Here is a 23,637-nt window from a genome sequence, read left to right on the forward strand (position 1 = left end):
TATGTGCCTTGCGATGGTTTGTTTGTTTGGCCTTGAAGAACGAAACGGAATGTGCGTGCCGCCCACAATTTGTTGAATCGATCGAACAGGGTGCCACGCAGTTGTGGAATTGAGAAATTATTGAGTGAGCCGAAAAAGTGAATATAAATATTTAACATGCTGCTTTCTAAAACAGCAATGAAATGTTTTGACCCTATCAAATTAGAATTTGGGTCATATTTTTCTATTGGTAGCCTTGACTTCTTTTATCGATTCGGAAATTTGTTTTAAATACCAACAAAATCAAATTAAATAACTTAAGAACTTAAAATTATTAGGATATCTTTATTATCATTTCTTTCACTACAACTGTATTACTTTTTACGACGAAAACGGCCGCCAGTCGGCAGATGCGGCATTTTGCTGGGAAGGTGCAGGCTCAGCACTTCTGAACGGGATTTGAGGCGCGCATTTACGATGTGTGCGAAGGTTACAATGCGCTTCTTGGAGACACGCAAAGTGCTCGAAAGCACATTAACATTAACCTCGAAATTATCGCTAATAAGCAGCGCCAGCACTATAAAATGGGTAAGCGCTTTTTCGATTGTATAGCCCGTTCGTGTGAAGGATTTGGCGACCAGAGGGTCTGCGAAACGTTGGCGTATATCATTTTCGACACACTCGCTGATGCGTGAGAGTTCCACCTTTTTCATTTGTCGTTTGTGCATTAAAATGAGTGTTTGCAAGGCATCCATAAACATTATTAGCTTTATGTTCAAGAAATCCTTTCTGGATGGAATTTCCTTGGCCTGTATGCACTTGAGGGCGTCCCGCAAATATTCCGATTCCAAGCTGAAACGTTGATTACAATATTAATGATGGTTGGTGGCAGAGAAATTCAACTTACGGCAAACTTTCTAGAGGTGTTGCAAACACCACTTTGGCTTCCTTGTCCAATTTTTCGAGCACAGTGCGAGGGACTACATCCTCTACATCGTAGATATCTTTTACAGTGGTGGCGTTTTTATCAAATTTGGGCGTTATAGAGGCCAAATATTCCGTATTATCTATATTTCCCAGTGTATCGTCATCATAAAAATCATCAGGTTGTATTGACTCTTGCACTGTCTCGTCCAGATCTTTGCGCAGCATATCCATATTGACCGACATCGCATCTCGGGTAGAGGCAAAACGCGAACCCTTGCGTCCGCCGAACTCCTTCAGCAGCTTTTTGCTGGCATGATCTTTGTCCAGCAACGGTTTCTTATTTTGCTGCTCTAATTCACGGTAGACATTGTTGGACAGCAGCGCCTCAGCCACGGGCATAAGGTGGGCCTCATTCGTTTTTTTGTTGCGTACGCAGAGATACGTTTCATAAAGTTCGTTTTCTTGCACATCGCCAGTATAAATACTGCGACCTGCCGCAACAAGGACCCGTTTGCGTTTCCTCTCTTTCGCCACCAGTGCGCAAAATTGGGCATTATGGTCGCTAATGCCGGCGAGAGTTCCATTCTGAAATTTAACTGTAAGAATTGGTGGTGGCAAATGAATTTAGCCAAGTTCTGAACTTTTCTGAAGTTGCGCTTACCAATTGTAGGGAGGGGCCCATCGCGTTTGTGTTTACAAACGCTTTTAATGACCACTTTATTGTCCATTTTGTGTGAAAATATGGAAAAACACAATGATAAAATATAAGAAGCGCTACCGCACGTGTAATGCTGGAACAGCTGGTCGATGGCGTACAAAAGCTGTTTGGTATTGTACGTTTTATGTTTGATTATTGAGCTGCCAGATCGTTGAAAGCGCTTCTTAAGCCATAGATTCATTTCAAAAATTCAACAAACAATTCAAAACCATTCAGTTTATTTAAGGTGATAACTATAAAATACACGACTTTATCACAAAAAAATTCAAAAAAATTCCCAAGTTAGTTTTAAAATCTATAGCAATAAAATTAGGGTGTCCTGACCATTTCTGAGTTAACATTAAAGCCGGAAAAGTTGTAATGTTTGCTCTTGATAATGTGAACAACTTGCTGAAAGCACATAGATGAAATATCAGCCAATAATTCACAATATTCAAATCCACTACACTTACCAGCACCAATTTGATTAGAAAAACTGCAAATGTTAAGCAATTAATGGTCATAATGGCCGCTTCCGGTGGAAAATCTAAATTAGATTCATCTAGAAGTCCGCGACGCCTGCGATGTTTCCGGTCTGTTGGTTGCCACAGCACAGAAAACTGATCCTCTACAATGCGAATTATGCAAAGATATAGTATGCATACTTGCTTTCAGCAATAACTTCAAACTTTAATACGCACCAATGGCTTTGAGAAGATTGTCGCGCAGCTGTTTCAACAATTTAATTTTCTTTTCTATGCTCAGCGCTGACTTTTTGATCCAACTGTTCTGCATGGATTTCAAAAATTTCAGGAAACCCTGCATAGTGGGTAGTTGAATCTCAGCCTCCAAATCGCTATCCTGTTCTACGCTGGCAGGCAAGGCCTCCGTCTCCTCTGTCTCCACAATGGCCTCTGCTTCCTCATAGTCCTCTGATTGTGCCGAATGGCGGCGGGATGTGGTCTCCACTCTGGGTGTCACCACCACCTCTACCTTTGGTGGGGCGCTACTCTTTACTTCCAGCTTGGTAGTGGCTTTTATTACCTGCACCTTGGCGGGCACAATAATCTGAGCGCTGTGCTTGAGATTCCCGCTTACCACAAGCGGATTACTGCTGGCCATGCCGAAACGCTCCCGCTGGTACTCAATCCATACGGGACTGGGCGTGGTATTATCATCCATTTTCGATATTTCTTCGGCGAACCTCTGAACTTGGGTTCGACTGTATGTAGAGGGGCTGTCCTTGGGCCTGCTCTTTGCTATCTCCACCCACTCGCTGATGCCTAGGCCTGTCAAGGCGAGCAGCATGCTCATGTTGGCCAAGTAGCTGATGTGCATGTTGCTTGATCGGCAGCTATATAGAAACTGCAGTGGAAAAGCTAAGGCTTTGCATGCTTTTCATGCTCTATGCCAATGAGTGTCACTCGTCGCAGCCCAGCGATTCGGATGCAGTTCGTCTCTAGAGTGACAATGACAATGAACATTATCACATTTAATATTTCGAGTGTTTCTTTATTTGATTTTATTGTTTTCTTTTGATTTTACTTTCTTCCGTTGTAATTAGTTCTAAAATATAGAGCTGAGCGTTTATTTTGTTTTGTCTTTTGTTGTATGCAGGCCTATATCGTATTTATGTGTACATAATTCGTTAGTCATAAGAGTTGCCATTATCAAGTTAAAGCTATTAACTAATTTTGATTCTAAAGAAAAATTTAGCACAATTCTTTCTTTTGTTTTGTTGCAGTCAAAGACAAAGGCGAAAATATGCGGGAATAAGCGCGACAATATGAATAAAAAGAAAGTGCTTTTGCAAAAAATTGTTTCCCAAACTACTCTGTCTTTAAAGTGGAGACAAAACTATTTGAAAGGCTAAGTAATATTATCTTTCCAATTCGAAATAAATGTCAAAGTTAAAAGAAAAGTAATCCAGTTTTTGAAGAAATTTCTTTTTTATAGGAAACGAAATCTTAGATCTCTTTTTTATAAAAAATGACGAGTATATTTAAGACCTAAAGAAATGAATTTTTTTTTTTTTAGAAATGAAATTTTAGTTTTTAAGTAATCTCTATTTTCAAATCAAATGAAATCATCGTTTTGAATACATTTCTTTTCTATAAAGTAATTCATTTGTGAAATTATAAAATTTATGGTAATTTGAAGATGGAAACAACATTTCCAAACGCACTTTTTTACTATATAGCTAGGATATACATCGAGATAGCAAGATAGAAAAGAGAGGGAGAGAGAAATTGGATAAAATATGCCCTGGCCGCTACTTGATGTGTCGACAGAGATGGAAACGCATCCATTTCAACGCCTTGTCGCCGATGGCCTCCACTTTGGGCGAGCTGGAGAGCCGATGACAGCCACCGCAATTTGTCGAGGTCTGGACTGGAAAGCCCTCGCTGGGAGCGCTCTGTGTGCTGCTGGACAACTGATGGGTGTGCTCGAGCAATGCTGCTGGCACAGGTCACATGTCGCCCACGCAATCCCAACGTATGTCATCCGCTTCGTGTGTGAGATAACGTGTGCCCACCTGGGTTTCCAGGTTGCGCAGGTCATGGTACGTTTGCTTATCCTGAAGCCAGTAGTGCTGCAAACTCTTGTCCACAGTGTAACGCTTGCGCTGCTTCACCTGCAGCAAATTGTTGATGAGGTCAATGGCTGCAATCGAGAGAGGGTTAGTGGGAATGTTTGGGGAGAAAAAGTATTAGAGAACTTGCGACTTACCATTCGAGGAGATTTCCTTCCAGGGATTTGGCGGATACATGAAGGCGGCATTTTGTATTTGATCATTGATGTCCTCTTCCTCGTTAAAGGGAAACGTACCGCTGAGACTCACATAGATGATTACTCCTACGCTCCACATGTCCAGCGAACGATTGTAGCCCTTGTTCCTCAGCACCTCGGGCGCCAAATAGGCCGGCGTGCCCACCACAGAGCGTCGAAAAGACTTCTCGCCAATGATACGAGCATAGCCGAAGTCGCAGAGCTTCACCTGCGGAAACTCCGCATCCGAGGAGAGCAGCACATTCTCCGGCTTCAAATCGCAGTGCACAATATTCTGGGAGTGCAGGTACTTGAGCGCTATAAGGATTTGTGTGATGAGGAATTTGGTTACACGTTCGCTGAGACGACCACGCGTATGGGACAGAATCATCTCCAGCATATCTCCCTTTAGCTTCTCCATGACCACAAATATGCGTTCCGGGGTCTCGAACATGCGCTCCAAATTCACGACGCCACAGTGGTCAATATTTTGTAGAATGGCAACCTCGTTCTTAAGCTGTGCCTCCTGTTTTGTGGGAAAGCGCAGCTTATCGATGACCTTGATGGCCACTTCGCGTTTGGTTTTCTTATGGACCCCACCATAGACAACGCCAAATTGGCCGGAACCAAGCACCTCGTCGGGAAAGATTTGATAGAGCTGGCCCATGTCTTGTACTTGCTCCTCAGATTCGCAGCATTCTGGAGAGAGAAAAATAATAAAGTGATGTAAGAAACGGTAAGAACTAGTTGAATGGTGGAACATTTAAATTCGTTTTAGAAATTAGCGCTAGCTTAAATGATTTACATTGTTAAATAATGAATATGAATCGTAAAATGATGTATTTTTTTTAAATAAGCGTAAAGCCCTATATAGCGCACAGATTTAGATGGTTTCAGAATGTAATGGGGTGTTTAAAAAAAACTTTAAACTATGTACTATAATTAATTGCAATTGTTAACATAATCGATTAAGGTAAAACGAATTTTTGAAATATTTTTGAATGTAGAACTTAGGGTGTCCTTATGGAAAAGTAATATAAACTACAATTCGTAACGATACCGTCAGAAGGAAAAAGGTTTTTGCTACTATAAATGGTTTTTGAGCTGATCGTTTCTATGGCAGCTATATAATAATACGAAACTATAGATCATTGTTAATAAACTTCGTTTGCATAAAGTTAGGAAAAACTCGTATGCTACATTTTGTGCTTCCAACTGTTGAGGTTTAAGAATTCTCAATCTTCATACAGACGGACGACTGATCGGTCGGTCGAATGGGCGTACGAATCTCTATCTCTATCGAGTCGTTTCGTCCTGCTTATCTTATATTAGACCTACTTTAATTATGTATTCGAAATTTTAAAAACTTTGTAGAGCTTTACATAACTGATTTCGAAATTCTTATAAGAATTGAGAGACACTAGAAAGTATTACTGTTTCGAACTTACGCGTATTGGTGACATGCATGTAGGCCTGTCGAATGCTCGTCTCCCAGCTCTTGGCTATATCGCTTCCGATGCCACTGTCCGGTGGTGGCAGACGTATCGCCTGCTCCTCGCGTGCACCCACCAAAGGATCCTGTCCCACAAAGTAACTGATATTGGGCATGCGCAGCTCGAAGCCGTAGTTGCTATCCACGCTAGGCTCCCGTTGCGTCTCAATGGCGATGAGTTCGGCAAGTGGCAGCTCCTTGTGATACTTGCTGCCTTGCTCTGAGATGAAGAGTGTGATGGTTTTGGAGTCCAGTCGCCAGAAGTAACGCTTCACAGCCTTATCCAGGCTGGTATAATGAACCATCCAGCCCTCTTTTAAGGCCTGTCCACCGCGTTTCTTTGTGTGCTTCACCGACTGAACGATTCGCATTAACGGAATGTTGGCACTGGGCGAGGATGAGGTGGACGATTGCGATTGTTCCGAGTGGCCGTCGCTGGCACTTTTTGTGTCAGTACCGCCAGTCGCCACCGCATTATCATGCCCACTCATGCCACCATTGAAGAGCTCCGGCGGCGAATTGTGTGCGTTGGTTAGTGCCTTGGGCGCCTCCCGTGGTCGACCCGCAACCAAATTTGTGGCACCCGTTGCCTTGGCATACTTCATGTAGTCCGACTGGGCATGTCCAGATCCGGATCCAGATCCAGATCCTGGACTATCCTCGAAATCGCTGTCATCAAATTCCTCGCGAAAGAAATTGTCTCGCTCCTTGCGCGGCGTTCCCTCCTCATGCTGCTGCTGCAGTTGGCTCAGCTGTGCCTCGCCTGTGCAGTCCTGCGGCGCCTTGTCCATGCACTTTTTGTGCGTATTGTACTGACAGTCGCGACATTGCAGCCCCTGCTTGAACAGTCCTTTCAGCAGCTTCTTGCAGTACTGACAGACCGTCGGAATGGCATATGTGTGCACCATAAAGGTGTGTGGGATCCGCAGCACCGTCAGTCCATTCCGACCGCTGCCCGAAGAATGGGTTCGCTGATGGGGCCGGTAGCCGGGTACGTTCTGTAAATATTGATGCGATGTAGTAACTGCAGTTTAATTCAAATGATGAAGCCTCAACTACAATGCCAATTGATGATGTTATAAACTCAGTAATCGTTAATTACTTTTACGGAATATAATTGAGCAATTTATTATCTAACCTTTTACAAATCGTACGACATTCAGAAAAAGTCTTCTCTGCCGTTTATAAAAAGGGTTGTTTACAAATAACAGTTTTCTTTGCGCCGTTATCTGGACAATTTGGAGTTAAGCTAAATTATTAAAATATTAAACTGTCCCCTCCAAGAATTACCCAATTTTATTTATGTTCCTTAGTTATTGCGAAAAATTTTGATACGAATTTACCCCACTTGAGAATCGAATTTTCCATTTGTGTGTCGTGATAAATAAATGATTATAAAATCAATAATTTCAAAAAGGTTTTGAAGTCCCACCTCGAGTATTTAAAAAAGCATAACAAATTTGTAAGCAAATTAGAAAATTTATTCAAAAATGTTAAAAAAATAATACAATTCGGAAAATCAATAGTTCAATACAATTTTAAATACTCGCCTATAAAATACTGCAACACTCTATTAATGGGTATTATTTATAGATAAACCCTAACCCATAACCCAAACTACTCTTAGAATCGTCCCCACTCTCAATTCTTAATAATATCGTTCATAAGGTCCGACATGCGTTTTACCAGAGAAGTGCCCGAGTCGTTCTTTCCTGTTGCCGATGTCGCATCCTCATTGGAGACCAGAGATTGCTGTGAGCCACCGGAGGGACTGCGGGGTGGGTGGAGTGCGGATGAGCGCCTCGATGTCGCATCGTTGGCACGATTGCAGTTGTTCGGTATTTTTACCACGCATCGTTTGTGATAGTTCTGACCGCAGCCTGATGGAAATGGAAATGCAGAGAGATTGGTGGAGGTTTGAGGGGGCAAGTAGTGAGTACGTGTGTTAATAAAAAGCCCGACAATACACACACACACACACTCACATAGATAGAGAAAGAGAGAGACACATAAACACATCCATTGCCATACATACCATCGCATTTGAGTCCTTGACGTACCAAACCGAACAGCATTTCACCGCAGAAATCACAGAATGTGGGCGCCTTGTAGGAATGCACGTTCAGGCTGTGAGGCTTCAGTGTTGGCATTTCCGACGTGGGATAGAGTATGGCTGTTGTTGGGGTCGATGATGACATTTTGTTAGCTTCGATATCATTGTTAGAGGGGGGTTGGCTATTGTATTTGACTTACGACTGGCCGTCAGTACAATTTCCACCAAGGTCTCGTCCACAACTTCCGATGCCGAGTTGATAATGTGAAGCACATTAGGGCTGCTGTAGTCGTGACGAAACAGCAGAATGCGTTCTGACAGATACGTCAGTCCACTATCGGGTATCTGTAAAAGAAACAGATGAAAGCGAATGAATGCCAATCAATATACCATGCATATGTTATCATTAAATTTTACGCAACTATCTATTTGGACTTTGCATAATGACCATCGCGTATGTGTTAAAGGCATCATCATTATCATCATCGTATCATATCTTAATTGATTTTGCGATAAGCAGTGAATGGACGGTTCGGCGCGCATGTCTTGTACTACAAATGCGATATTGATTTCAACTGATGAGAGAAGGGCAACCAAAAGTTGCTCAAATGCGAAGCCTGAATGCACTTTACTAAATTAAAAAAAAAAAGAGTATGCGCAATTACATTTTCAGTCGTCTGTCGGAAGAGGTCCTTAACTGTACGAACCAACTGAATGCATTCAAGATTAAAAATTGTTGTTGCTACAGTATATAAATTTCTATACAGGTTAATTAATCATTAACAAAATGGACGCTTGTTCTTTTGACGAAAATTTTAATAAAATCTGATTTTTTTAAGTATTTCAAAAAATGGTTCATTATTATTCTGCAAAAAAGCGAAACAGTAACAAAAGAAACCTGAATTTATTTTCAAATTTGGCAATGTTTAATAATATTTCGGAGTTAATTTTCAAAAAAGTTTCTTTATTTGTAATAAAACATTTATTTTAAGAACTGTTTTATCTCTCCTATGCCTAACATTTCTAGTTCTAAAGGTAATTGGATCCCTTGTATCATAAAAATATTTTGGATTTCTAGGCAAACTAATTTTATTTTTGAAAGGCTATTTATTTCTAGAAACAAAGCCAATGTGTCGGAAAAAACGAAAAAATCTTTCAAGCAACATGAATGCTTCAAGATTTCAAAAACAAATAGAATATTTTACAAATATTCTATATTTACCAAAAATATTTATTAATTTTTTCCAATTTTCAGCTCACTATATTATCAAAAAAAAATAAAAAAAATTGGGAACCTCTTCCTTTTTAAAGTTAAAAAAAAGTTTATTAAAAAATAACTTTCTGAATGAAAATAATAACACTCGACCCTAATTTTTTACAAGTTTTAGCTAAGAACTTTTTTCTGTATTTTTTGAAATATTGTGAATAAATGAAATGAAAGGAAACCAAAAAGGTGCAGCAATAATTTCCCATGTTTAGGAGTTCAATTTGTTTTAAGCAAATTAAAATGTAAAATTAATATTCATCTATTTCTGAATTTTTTCCATTTAATGCCTTTTGAAGAAAAAATGTAAAACGAATAGTATCTTGCGAATAATTTGAGGACAAACTATACCTAGTCGGACTATGCTTTTAATTGAGTTGAGGGTCGAAAGCAAGATGTTTTTTTATTATTAATGTATAAAAATAAATGTGTAAATAGCTTTTAAAGAAAACTGTTTTGATTAGACAACAAAGATAAGGAGGAATAATTGTAATGGATTTTGTGAATTTAAAAAAAGTACTATTTTACAAAAAAGATATGAAGAATTGTTATCTGAATTGCAGCACATTTTTGATGAGAACTTTCGTATTTGAAACTTGTCGGGAATTCCCTTTAGAGAAAGGGTATGTGTTAGTGACTGGCACTTAGCTGCTCCAACCGGAGCCATTAAATGGCATGAAGCTGTCACAGCTGCTGTTTTCGCTGCTTTTCCTCTGGCCGACTAGTGGTTAATTGAATTGGTAGTAAGAGCAGGAGCGGTACGTGAGGCCAGCCGGAAGAGTCTCTAAGTGCGGGGTGGGCCTAATGAAATAAAGCAATTAATGTGCGTACATAAATTTATTAAGTGCACACACACACACACACACACACACACACACACACACACACACACACACACACACACACACACTGACACACACACGCAGGCGGACTTGGTAACGCAATAACAGACTGTTGGCTGTTGACTTATGTAGTACGGTTGTGGAGGTAACAATATTATTGACATGGCAGGGCAGTCTTTGAATAATTAACTGTACGTGTGTATACTAGTAGTTATTAAATGAGCATATGGTGGCGTAAGTTTAGAGCTTTGGCTGCCTCTCGATGCACTCACCTTGGTGTTTATGAAATCACATGCCAAATCCTTAAGTGTTTTGAGCGTCAGGGAGTTTACTGGCACGGAGACTGCATCGCGTATGCTGCCGAATTGAAAGAGAAATGTCACCTCGGGCCCTTCCATGATGACGGGAACGTTGCCGACGCCAATGCCGGCGCCGACCCCGGCACCGACCCCGACGCCGTTGCTTCCGTGCTGATGTCGTTGGGCCACGATTGTGCCTTGGCCCTCCTAGGTGAGGAGAGAGCGAAGGTGTTGGGAGCAGCTCAATGAAAGTGCTCGTGCTTTTATTTTTCTGCTTTAGTTGGCGCTTGTATGGCTTGTTGTTGTTGTTGTTGAAAATCCCAAGGACGAAATAAGTTTGTACTATTTTCACATGAACTGCTCCTGTTCCCTCGTGTTGTTGTTGCTGGACGTTTTCTATTTGTTATGATGGCTTGCAAGTACTGCGGTTTGATTCGGCGGGATGGCTTCTCCTCTTCCTCAGGCGATGCATTCAGTCACGGACTTTGCTCAACCAATCAGCTACAAAATCGGATCTAGATGTTGACGTTGGAAAAACCAATTTCTAATTTCAGTTCCAATTTGTTCAATAAGTGTTTGATATTGCATTTTAATCAAAATAATTGAAGGTGCATTGCAATTCATCTGATTGCTGCCAACAATTTCTGCAGGTCGCTGAATAATAAATGCTGAATGAAACCAATTTGGTTGCAATTTCTTTTCGTCGTCTAAGTTTTCTATAAGATTTTGTAAGTTAAGCTTTTGAGAACGTCTGGGAGCAAGTTACCAGCAAACATCGACAAAGTTGCTTGGATAATGGGAATGAAGTTGTTCAAGAAAGTAGTAAGTTAAATCTGTCTGCCTTTTAAATTAAAGTGTATATAAAATAATCTTTTTAAATCATTCCATATAAATGTGAATTAAAATTTTTGATTTGATTAAAGGTCTTTTTATTTGCCGTGTAGTGAGAATAGAATGAAAATCCTTTTAATAATGCCTAAAATATATGAGTGTTATGTCTCTCTAGTGTTTCTAGTGTTAAACGACATTACAGAGTGCAGTGCCAGATATCATCATATGTATACCCTATATGCAAAGAGTATACTTGTTTCCTCAGCAATTCTTAAAGACGAACCATTTAGCTTTAAAAGAGCCTCAATGCAGATGGTTTGCAAATGCTCACAATTGTTCTCTATTGTTGAACTTTCTTGTTAAAGCTATGGCAAATAATTTGCACACGAACTCGTCGAATTCCGCAAGTGTATGTCTTTAATGTAATGTTACTCCAATAAAACACGCAAGAGTCCTACACTAAAATGTATTTTTTTTTGCAACAACACACTTCTTTGCGAACTATAGTACTTTTCAAAGCTGATCTGTCAAAAAAAAAAAAAAAATGTATTCAAATTATTTGCATGTGTGACCGTTGCCAAGTATAAATTGAATATTTTCTGACACATTCCTTTAAGCATAAAAACTTCGAGAGTTTAAAACTGCTTTATATCACTGTTTAAGTATTTTCTTGTTCTTTATTGTTGCACTCTCCAAACTACTTACATTTAATAATATGCCTATTTACAGAAATAGATTTGAGATAGTTAAAGTGTAATTTATTCGAATATTCCCTGCTTCTTTTTTAAGTTCCTCTCTACTAATTTCCTACAACTAGCCTTTATAAGTGTACTAAAATAATTGTAATTTTATAAATTGTTTTTTAGCAGAACGAGCTTAGTTTATTTATAATTCAGTTTCTTGCTCACATACGAGTGTGTAGAATGTACGTTTTTATATAAAGACTTAAATTAGCTTAGGTCATGGCGCACGATAATAAAACAATGGGCTCATAAATAATGCATTGCACACAATCTCTAATAACAACTTTCATCAGGTGGTTGTCAATTAAATATTGTACAGATACACTACATATAAGCAAATGAGTAATTAAAATAAACCAGTTGGATGCATTGTATCTGAGAATATGAAGCTGAGCTACAGATACAGATCGGCAGCCATTCAATTCATTTCAATGTTCAATGACTTCACATGTGCCGCTAGAATCGAAATCATTTTCCCTATATACTTTTACATACATACATACATGCAAACGGGTACCAACAATAATTATGTGACCTATAAATTCAAAATAAATAATTATGAAGCCAAACTTGTGCCGGCTGGCCAATCTAGGTATGAAGGTCTGTGGAAAGAATTCAAAATGCTGAACGAAAGGGAGGTGCATATGAATTGAAAGCCAAATGAGCAAACAAACTTGAACCAGGCCAGAAGGGAGCCAGAGTGAGGAGAAGAGTGGGAGAGAGCGAGAACGGGAGAGACGAGAAGTGGCAACCAAGCAACTTTCTAAAATTTAAGTAGGTGTATCGACGCCTCGACTGTTATACACTAACATTTTGTACTTCAGTTTTCTCCTATGTTTTGTCATGACCTTTTACTTTAAATTTTCACTCAAGTTTCTGACAAGAATGAATTAATAATAAATAAATGTAATTTAATTGTATAGCTTACATATGTATGTATATATTTCCAGTTACAATAAATAATTTTCTCAAATCTTTGTTTGATATATTGATTTAAAAACAATTATTCAGATGAATAAGTTTTTATCAAAAGCATGTAGAATTATTTAGTACTCTTGTAGAAACGAACGCTCGCTCAATAGGGAAAAACTTTATGTTATAAAGTTAATGAATATAAAATTTATTAAATATTATATAGAAACTTGACATTTTTTTTCAAATGAAATCGTACTTTGACTTGGTATTCTTTTTCACTAAAATAAACATGTAAATATATTTCTAAATTTCTAAATATAATTCTAAATCATTAACGTTGTTAACTAATGCAATAACTTTAAATGGGCCAGGAGTGAAGAGTATTAAGAGTAAGGATTGAAAGTATAAAATATATATAAACATTTATTTATAAATTTTGTGAGCAAGAAATTGGTCTGTCGGAGCATTTGGCAATATTTTCAAAGCCCTCTAGAAGATGATCTAATTTGTGTGGAAATTTTAATTGTTTTTCCGAAACGCGAGTATCTCCAGCATACAAAACACAAGCTGGTACTTAGTCTTTCAGTTGCACTCTACCTGGAATATTGCCTTGAAAGGACACATGAGCGAAGAAAATGTGAAGCGGAAGTCAAAAGCATGTTAGGCTGTTGCTAATTGCTTGACTTATCTTTTTCCAGGTAAATTGAGTTTACAGTCTAGTGTCATATTATTAATATTTTCAAGTTTCGAAATTACACAGAATCTGCTCCTAGTTGCTAATGTCACAATTACTCAAACCTCGAAAGCAGTCTGCTAGAGCATTAAAGCTTTGGCGCGCTAAAAATTGGTTTACGGATTCTAGGCTTTGTTGTTATTGTTGCTCGTTGTGCCACAAGAGGGTTAAGAGGAACAACAACAACACGCAACTGAAAGTGCGTTTCGAATTTCAATTGAAGCTGTTGCTGCTGTCGGAGGCCTGCGGAGGCTGCGTTGAGGCCAGGAGAAGGGGACGGGGCGAGTTAGGTGCAGGGGCAGGGGCAGGGACAGGGGCAGGGCGACAATGAAGGTGATGGCAACAGAAACACAGCCATTGCCATGACAGCTCTGAGCGCCAGTCAAAGCGTTTTGGGAGCAGCTAAACGCTTCAAGTGGCTGTCTGCGATATACTTATATACATATGTATAGTACATATAGTATACATATGTAGGTATATGTATGTATGTATTAATATCTGAGGCAAAATGACGCATAGCAGGCAGGCACTTAAGAGAAAGAATTCAAGGCTCAGCTTAGCCAAGTGAAATGTTTCAAGACAGTTCAGCTAAATGGCTAACAGAGACTTTGACATTTACACAGCACTGTATGCACACTAATTTGTGTTAATTGTGGGAAAAATGTTATTTGTTGTTCTTGTGTTGGCTTTCGTATTAAAACACAGATTTTGTTCACCGTTTTCTGTGGCAGATGCGCATCTGTCAAATACAGATACACGAAGCGCTCTGACTAAGCATTGCGCTTTTATAGCTGTTGTTGTTTACAGTTGTTATTGTTGTTGCAATTTGATGTCACTGCCACTGCCACTGCTATTGCTATTGCTATTGCTATAGCCACTGGTTAAAGAGCGAAGAGAAAAATGTTACAGAACCGCGGCACGTTCTGTGCTTGATGAGCCAAAAGAGCAACTGACTTGGCCAAGTCTTGGTCCAAGCCGCCACGAAGCGAAAACAGCGAGCCAAGCTAAGGCAAAAAACCCGTTTTACTACAAATACTTACACACAAGCACACATAGCCATGCACTCGTAGACACATAGAGTCAGCTTGTGTGTGTATGTGTGTGTGTGTGGGTCATGCAGCAAAGTACAAAACAGTGTGGCGAATTGGCAATGCAAGAGGGCAAAAATCTGATTCTAACTAGCTCGTAAAATAAACAAAAAACACACACAATAAATAAATTGAGCTCTACATATTTTAAATAATTGCTTAAGTATACACATTAGAAATTTTCTTTAAAACAAAATTATATACAAACATAAATTTCAGTTCAAAAAAATGAATTTTTATAATTTTTTACCTAAAACAAAATAATAATAATAAATACCCTCATTAAAACCTTTAACCTCATTAAAACAAAATAATAAACAAACATAAACTTCAGTTCAAAAAAATTAATTTTTATAATTTTTTACCTAAAACAAAATAAAACACATAAATAGAAATAAAAATTAAAAAATAGTAGTTTTAAAGTAGACAGTTTTTGAAAATTCCTTTAAAAACTTAACAAACATTTTAATAATAGAACGAAAAATGTGTGTATTCTGGTTATTTTTCGTATCAATAATTTGTTATAAAAGTAAATATTTCACATGTATAGCGCCAATATTAATGTGATAAGAGTTTGTTAAAAGCATGCTTTATTTGTGTGCGAGAAAAGACATAGGCACCTCAAAAGGGGTACTTTATTTTATATTTTAACCAAAATAATGTAAATTTTCTTGATCCGAAAGAAGTTTATTAAAATAAATATGAATATCTTATCCGATTTCTCTCTGGCTGTATTACATTATATTATTTACATTATTTGTTGTACACAAACCTTGTGAATCAGAATAGATTCTGGAAAATGCAGAGGAACTTTTTGAGTTTTTAGAACATACTTCAAAAAAATGTATGTTTAAATTTTAGAGAGCTCGTACCTTATAGTATATTTTCTTTAACTTTTATTGATTACTTGTTGGATTTGTTTCCCTTTATATTTCAATAGTGCCATTTGTTCTTTCACCAAACAACTATCGGAACACCTAAGCAGTGTTTGTTTTGTTTCAAAGAAATTGATAGTCGTTTAATTAATCTTAAGACCTATTAGCGCTCATAATGAATGGCAGCATTGATTTAAAAAAATACGTTGTTTAGTCTCCCAACTATGTACATTGAAATGAAATAATTTAACGAACTATTAAGAACAATATTTTCCTTCATTTTTTAAAAATCATTTAACTGTTTTTAAATCTGATCTCTTTGCCCCATCTGTATAGATAAAATCCGACACTGTGCCGCTCCAAACTGAATGCTAACAACAGTAAGCCGGCACAGTATGAAGAGCGACCCGGTTCGGTTCATTTGGTTTCTCTTTTTCGTTTTTTATATATTTTTTATTGTTGTTTTCGGGGTGTCGGTGTGGCGTTTTGTTGTTTTGTTTGCTTGTTTGTTGTAAAGACTGTTGCCACTGCCTTAAAATAATCAACTGACAAGCTTTTGTTGTTGTCGTTGTTATTGTAATTGCGTCTCCTACTGTTAGTATTGCCGTTACGGTCTCTTCAATTTCGCACTCATTCTTGTTCATTCTTTTTTTTCCCCATTTGTTTGTTTTTTGCTCTTCAGCGCTTCTTGGGCGCCACGCAGTTTTCCGCCAGCTTTGTTTGTTTCTTTTTCCGGCTCTGTTATTGTTGTTGTTGTCATTGTCAAGGCTGAGGGGCCCAACTACCTGTGCAGTACCTTGTGTGGCCTTGCCTCGATGTGAGGTTGCTCGAGGCTCTTATACAGGTCTGTGTCTCTGTTGGAGTTCAATGCTTATCTAGTCTTTGTTCTGTGTGACAGCTTTTTGATTTGCTTTCAGCTACTAGCATCAACAAAGGACATGGCCAGGATTGCCATTTCTCTATCAACAACACAGTGTGGGCCGGTCACGAACTTTTCGATGCGTCTTCACAATTTTCTGTGCACTCTAAATGAAGTCAATAGCATTCAGTGTGAGAGAAAGATACATTTACAGTTGAAAGTCATTTGAGAATTATGCTAATAGAAATTCTTAAAAGAAAATAATAATCCCAAGTTACAACTGTCATTTATTTAGATTTACACAAATGGCAGACCCGCACAAATTGCAAAACCTCAGCAGATTACTCATACGCAATGTTGTTTTAGTGTTCTGTTTGAATGAATTTAGCAAATGGAATATTTAAGGCAGCAAATAGTTGATAATAAGATTGAAAATAAATATACATTTGTTTTTTGAATCACTTTTCAAACAAATCAGAGACAAGTATCAATAGAACCATTTTTAAACTAAAACTTGATTCACGAGGAAAACAAAAAAATAACAATTAATTATTTATAAATAGCGTTAGCATATAACCAAAAAATAAATAAAAAGGAATGATAATACTTTATATAATTTTTTAAATTTTAACAATGAAAAAAAATGAAGCCATTAATCAATTTTGAGCAATAATTATAAGCAACTTAATCAAATAAAAACCGCAAGAATGAAAATAAAAGATGGGATTGAACAAATGAAAGAAATAAATTCGGGCTTCGGCAATGAAAAATTGTTTTACTAAACAGTGTCGAAGAAATGCCTATGTAAACAAAAATTATACTGTATTTACTTTTGAGCATAGTAAATAAATACCTAAGCACAGAAGAAGAAATAAAATGCAAATTAAATCGAAAAAAAACGCGCCGAAGCTGATAACACGGGTGCGGCATCATCGACAGCAGCCCGGCGATAATTAGTGAGGTGATAATGAGGCGAAGCTGCTGCCGCAGTAGCCAGCTCTGCTACATTTATATGCATGAATGTATTTGTGTGTGTGTATGTATGAGTGGTGTCCACTAGGTGGTTGAGTGGTTGGCGTCAAGTTCAAATTCCATTTGGCGGTGACGTGGCGTGGCGAGGGTGATAGTGGGGTAGTGGTGGTTGTGGTAGGTGCCAGTGCGTGCAGAATCAACAAAGTCTTGGGTACTTCAACACACACACATACACACAAACAACAAGCAGCCGAAGGCAAAAGACAAAAAGTCATTAGAAACACCAAAAAGCGAAAGCCAAACTCTCAATGATTATGGTCTGGTGTGGGTGTCCATTTTGTCCAATGTAGTAGCAAGAACAGCATAAATCCATTTCGTGTGAGCTTAAATTCATGTCAAGCTGGCACACACACACACACACACACACATGCAGTAAGAGAGAGTGTGTGAGAGACCCATAAAATATCAAGGGCAAGAAATAACTTTGTTGCGTTTGTTTATTTGTTTGTTATTCGTAAGCTTTTGGCAATTCATAGAAAGGAGTGGCAGAGAGTAAGTGTGGAAAAGGGCACATATTGGTACATAAGTAAGACAAACATTAACAGGCGCATATATAAACATTTGAACAACATAAACAACAACAACAACAACAACAATTGCAATGGCAACACATTGACATACACACACACACACACTCATATGTGTGTGTACATAAAAAACAGAAGGCAGGAATAAAAATAAGGAAAGGCTCTCAAGACTGGAAGCTCAGCTGCCGCCTTGCTGCAGCAACAACACGATTTGAAGGAACAGCAACAACAACAACAACAGCAACAACAACAGCAACAACAACAGCAACAGCAATGTGTGCTGCCTCCTTTTGGCTATCAAAGTCGTGAATTTTATATGTGGCAGCAGTATTACGTTTTTTTTTCTTACAAGCACTCTCCAAATTCTTCAGTTTTCATGGCACAATGAAACGAACGAACGAACGAAAGAACTTCAATTATTTATTTAATTTTATTACGTGTAAATGGCATTTTATACAGCACATTTATATGCATTTTCATTTCGTTTTCCTCCCATTGTCCTTTGCTCTTTGCCATTTGTTTACTTGGCATTTACACTGAACAAACATTTGCATACAACTTGGCCGACTCGCCCATTTTTCCCCCGACTATCTGCTGGCGTCATCCGCAACGTTGCTCGACTTTTAATTCATCTAATATGCAACAATATTTTTCCAACATTCGACATTATTTACATACATACATATACATATGTACATGTGTAGATAAGCATGCACTATGTGCGCTTTTTATTTATTTAATTTTACGAATTCGCCGCGCAATTTATTTAAATAATTAATAAGCGCGTGCAATTATAAATGCAGCGCCACAAACACAATCTCACGCTAACAATTTCACCGCGCTTTTCTCTAGAATTTTACTTGATTTTCCACAGCACACATATACACAAACACACCATTCAAGACGCCCGTCGTTGTGACAGCATCGTCGTCGTGGTCGCAGTCATTGATGTTGTCTCCGCTTCAACTTTTTTCTAGCGAGATATTTTTGCACGTTTGCACTTTGCCTCGTTCGCCGCGCAACTGAACCAAACAAACTGAACTGAACAGTACAGAACAGAACAGAACAGGCCGCTCTCTCTCTCGCTCATTCACTCAACACAAGAGCTGGTCCCAAAACTCAACTCAACTTGTCTCAAACATTTTGGCGGCTCAACTGCTCTCCCATTTCTGTCCAGAAACCACACAAACACAAACACACACGTGTATACAAGAGCGCTTGTGCTTAACACTCATTGTCATGTTGTTGTTCTTACTGTGTGTTGCCTTAGCCAAGCAGTTTATGGCCATGGCATCCCTAATTGCCATTTTCATTGTTGTTGCTGTTTATTTATGCCATTTACGTCTTTTAGCACTTTTTTGTTATTGTTTTGTTGTTGTTGTTGTTTTTCGTTTACTCCAACTGCCGTCAGCGCGTCGTGCCAGAAAAGCTTTCACAGGTGGCAACAGTTGTAAAAAGCAGAGAGCGAGTCAGCGTGTGTAGAGAGGGTAAGCGAGAAAGAGAGTGGGAGACGTAAGTAGGCAAAAGAGCAACGACATAGCAGAGTTGTCAGCACAAGACCGTTATTATAAATTATTCTAAAGTACTGCACAGTACTTGTATTTATTCGAAATGGATTTGCAATTGATAAGCATTGACTTGAACATTTTTTTTTTTTAATTTGCTTGATAATTTGAAATGTTTTATTACCTATAATGGGCCTAATGTCTATTTCAAATTGTAGTTTTTTAATTGAGCTAGACAAAATATTGATAGGCGCTACAAAATAATGAGACGAGTTTTTCACCTTTTCCACTAAATAAGCAGCCAGCTTTTAAAAGAAAATAAATTATATTTAAAATATTCAGCTATTTAGAAACGTTTAGTTTTTACTTCCAGTACTATAATTGCTTTCCGCTTGTTTGAAATGTAAATAGATAACAATTCATTTTATGTGCGAGAATTCGAATTTTGAAGTTTGTACATAATTATTTCAATTCGACCTAATGATGCCATTCTAAATTACTTTCAAGCTAATATATTTTTGCTAAACAGTTCCCAATAACTTGTAGCTATATGCCTTATTTCCACCACTCTTTTCATGGTACTTTGTTACATAAATTTCAAAATTTATCAACATGCGGCTAACACCCAAGTGAAAGCAGCAACACTAGGCGTATGCTTAATTCGGCGGACTAAGAGCATAAAGCTTGAAGACTTGAAAAGAGCAGAACTGAGTTGCTGTTAAAGAGCAACGGTACTGGCGCTCTGGTGCTTTTTCGGGTGTTGCAGCTTTTGCCAAAATACACTCAGGAAAATTGTGCATACGACTTGTTGTTCCACTATGAACAGTATTTCGTGAAATTTATGAAAAACTTGAAGAACCGCTGTAGGTTTCTCATTTAAGTGTATTCTAGAAGCTTTGGTGCCTTTTGTGTTGTGTTACCTTCTACTCTTCCCCCCTCTTCATCTGATATTCCGTACAGTTGAAGCACGCAAAATGCATATTACGTTAACACGTCACAGCGGAAAGGTAACCGGAAACGTGAAGCTTTTGCCTGTGGAAATGGCAGCAACGTAATCGTTTTTGCACTGTAAGAGCTTTTCATTTTCAGGCAGTGAGTGCTTCAAAAAAAAAAAAAAAATGTAGTACACGAAACAACTTCAAAAAGGAAGCGTAAAATTGTAGTAACACATGGCGAGGACGGGTGGTTCTGGTTCGTTTGAGTGTTGGGGCTCTTGGAGTTGAGTTTTTTTCGGTTGCTGGTAACCTACACATGGCATGTGTTTCATGGCTTTGCCTTGCTTGTTGGACCGTTTTAGTTGCTTTTGTTGCACGTAATATAATAAAAAGATTTTCCATAGCATACAAAGAGGCGCTTGCCAGTACACACACACACGCATACAAACACTCACACACAAACATATGTATACATATATACAGTTGTAAGCGACGCATGGTGCACATTTTACAAAACTTAATAGAATATCGGTAAAAAAAAGAGTGTAATTGGCTTGACTAGCATTTATGTGTGCGCTTTTGTGTTTGCGTTCGTCTATTTGTCTATTTGTGTGTGAGTGTGTGTGTGTGTAGAGTACTGTATTACATGTGTTTTTGTATGTGCATAGCATGCAGTGCTTGTTTTCAAGTTGTTGCTGCCGTGATCAACAGTTTGTTGGCACGCGCTGCCCACTCGCCAGTCAGATAGGTAGGTGTACTCGTATGTTCATTTAAGAAGAGATTTACACACATATAGTAAATACTTTTAATAATTTTGTATATTTTGAAATAGTTAGTGCAAATCGTAGAATGTATACATAGAGGATTCAATATTTTTTGTAGCCTAATGCGTTTTAAAAATCACGAAAAAAAAGACATCCATTTTATGGCTACGGTTAATTTATCAGCTAGATTCCTGTGGAGATATAATGTTGAGAATATATACTATATATATATTTGGACATGAAAATATTGTGTTAATATGCTCAACGTATAACTCTTTACTAGCTCTATATTTAGTGCTAAGGTTGATTTTGGGCAACGGGACAAACGCGGCAAATAAGTTGTTTTTCCGGTCAACAAGTCGCTGATTTTATCGAAACCTGAGGTAATATATATATTAATGCGACTAACTTTAAAACGTTGTGCATTATTGTCTCTTATAAATAGTTTTGGTATAACAGTTCAGAAAATGCAGTTTCAGTTCTGAACTGTCAAAACAAAATGATTTTAGACTTCTTTACCTGACATAACGTTTTTTTGATGACTGCCCCACCCCAGATACGGCTCCCATTCCATTTTAGCTGGTAAAAAAATTCTATTCAACTAAGAAGCATACGAATTCTTTTTAGAAAATTAACTAGAGTTGATACTATAAATTGATTTTCAAACTGAGAGCAGCACCCATTAGAAAAATCACATATTTTTATCCCCGTTTGCACGCCATTTTATTTTTTTCGCAGCCGGTGTTATTCATCTAGATTTCAATCATTTTAAAGTATGTACACGTATGTACTTGTATATAGGGGTATATAAAAATTTATCATTTATGTAAGAAAACATAATTTCAAATTCTTAAATCTTAAATTAAATTGTTTGTACAGTGGAAATAATTTGATAGTAAAAAATCGGCCAAAAAAATCTTTCCACCCCTGGATTAAATAAAATCTTTTAGTTAAATTAGCAGCTTTAAAATACTTTCTGGGTAATAAAAACAAACTGTGATAATATTAATTGCAATCTAAACAGTACATAAAATGGTTTAACAAATTCAATTTAAAAAATGTTAAATAACAATATTAGTAGCAAAAAAACGATGGTAATTAATTTTTAAAATTTCCATAAAATTCTGTGGTAACTTCAACTTTGATCCAATTTTTAATCATAATTGGAGCTGTTTCTAAAGTAGTGCAGCTTATAAGTAGGAGTCCTACTACTTTCCAACGGGCTCAATTACTTGGGATAGGCGTAGAAGTGAAGCAAGTCGTGGCTCACTTGCTACTTTGTCTTCAACCGCTCAAAGGTCACGATAAGGACCAGAGCACTGGGCCCAAACAATTTAATGAAAGGATACTTTGCTATGGTTTATTTGTAATTTAATGATAATTATATAATGGATGAGTAATTATTTAATACATGCGATAAAACGACCGGCTTAAGCTAATTTACAGATTAATTTTTGTGAGTTTCCGCGAGTTTCGATTTCGCGTTGTATTGACGACCAGCTTCTACATTGTGTAACCATAATTCGATTACATAAATACCTTCTTTTGAACATAATTCGTTTTCCATTCAATTTAAATTTGTCGATAAACATTAGTATACATTTGAATTTCAATCTTTACAGTCATGTTGTCGCTTAAATTGTGTGTAAGTGTTTGAAAATCTTGTTTGGTCCGTTCATATGTAAATATGCATATACTTATAAAAAGCACATGGTTATCGCACAATTGGCTGCAATTAAACATTTAGAGAAATTTCTTCTTTATTAGTTGATTTTGCTTCAAAACATTGCAAACCAAAATACTTTAGCACGGCGCCTTTCATGACACAGATATGATGTCGCATCCCAGGACCGATGGTAAAGCGTTCAAATCCACTATCATATGATTATTACAAGTTTGCAGATAAATAGGATTAGAGCATTAATGACAAAAAATACTATAATTGGAACCATCAGTTCATAGTGAGAAAGCTTATTTTATAAATACTACACTTAGAAAGAGGGGAATGAAATATTTTGTACTTCATATTTATACGTATTTTTCATGCTTTAGTTTTCTCGAATCTAGTATAAATCAATATCATATAAGACTATACTTCATTTCGAGAAGAAAATGTGCTCTTTTCTTTAATCATTTAATCTGTTTCAGTTTAAATTGCTTTACTTATTATCTAAAAATTTAGAAAGTTTTTATTTGGAATTTTTATTTTTTTTTATTTGGTATTTGGAATTTGTTTTTCTATTTAAATTTTGAATAATATTTTATCTTGAGCAGACGCTTAAGGAAAATGTCCTCACGCTGCAAATATAAATCTGCTGTAATTTTTTTGCCAAGTTCTAAAGTTCTGCTATAACTTTTAGAGTCCACTCAACACACATTTTCACTCGCTGGCGCATTAAAGGTACATTTATTTCTATATAAATAAGCCGCAGCCTCAACTTCAGCTGCAACTTTAGTTGCTCTCGTAGCACCTATACTTATATAACTACATAGAAATATGTATATGTA

At 37.4% G+C, this 23,637-nt stretch overlaps 3 protein-coding genes across 3 annotated transcripts; all 3 read right to left on the minus strand.

The window, feature by feature from the left end:
* Positions 1–296: 296 nt before the first annotated feature.
* Positions 297–1,693, minus strand: LOC115621353. The gene is made up of 3 exons (XM_030514976.1): positions 1,568–1,693; positions 887–1,502; positions 297–831 (listed from the first exon to the last, which is right to left on the minus strand). The coding sequence occupies exons 1-3, from the start codon at positions 1,632–1,634 to the stop codon at positions 354–356; spliced, it is 1,161 nt and encodes a 386-aa protein (XP_030370836.1). The 5' UTR covers positions 1,635–1,693; the 3' UTR covers positions 297–353.
* A 240-nt stretch (positions 1,694–1,933) lies between these two features.
* On the minus strand, positions 1,934–2,941 carry LOC115620283. Its single transcript, XM_030513457.1, has 4 exons — positions 2,705–2,941; positions 2,305–2,626; positions 2,077–2,231; positions 1,934–2,014 (listed from the first exon to the last, which is right to left on the minus strand). The coding sequence occupies exons 1-4, from the start codon at positions 2,939–2,941 to the stop codon at positions 1,934–1,936; spliced, it is 795 nt and encodes a 264-aa protein (XP_030369317.1).
* A 677-nt stretch (positions 2,942–3,618) lies between these two features.
* LOC115620364 (serine/threonine-protein kinase D1) lies at positions 3,619–18,938 on the minus strand. Its single transcript, XM_030513569.1, has 8 exons — positions 18,821–18,938; positions 10,296–10,837; positions 8,118–8,262; positions 7,900–8,037; positions 7,551–7,744; positions 5,821–6,862; positions 4,334–5,071; positions 3,619–4,267 (listed from the first exon to the last, which is right to left on the minus strand). Exons 2-8 carry the CDS (start codon positions 10,419–10,421, stop codon positions 4,074–4,076), a joined length of 2,577 nt encoding a protein of 858 aa, XP_030369429.1. The 5' UTR covers positions 10,422–10,837; positions 18,821–18,938; the 3' UTR covers positions 3,619–4,073.
* Positions 18,939–23,637: the final 4,699 nt, after the last annotated feature.

The sequence above is a fragment of the Scaptodrosophila lebanonensis genome, unplaced genomic scaffold (assembly GCF_003285725.1).
Source record: "Scaptodrosophila lebanonensis strain 11010-0011.00,11010-0021.00 unplaced genomic scaffold, SlebRS2 tig00000024-arrow-pilon, whole genome shotgun sequence".
Classification (NCBI taxonomy): Eukaryota; Metazoa; Arthropoda; class Insecta; order Diptera; family Drosophilidae; genus Scaptodrosophila; species Scaptodrosophila lebanonensis.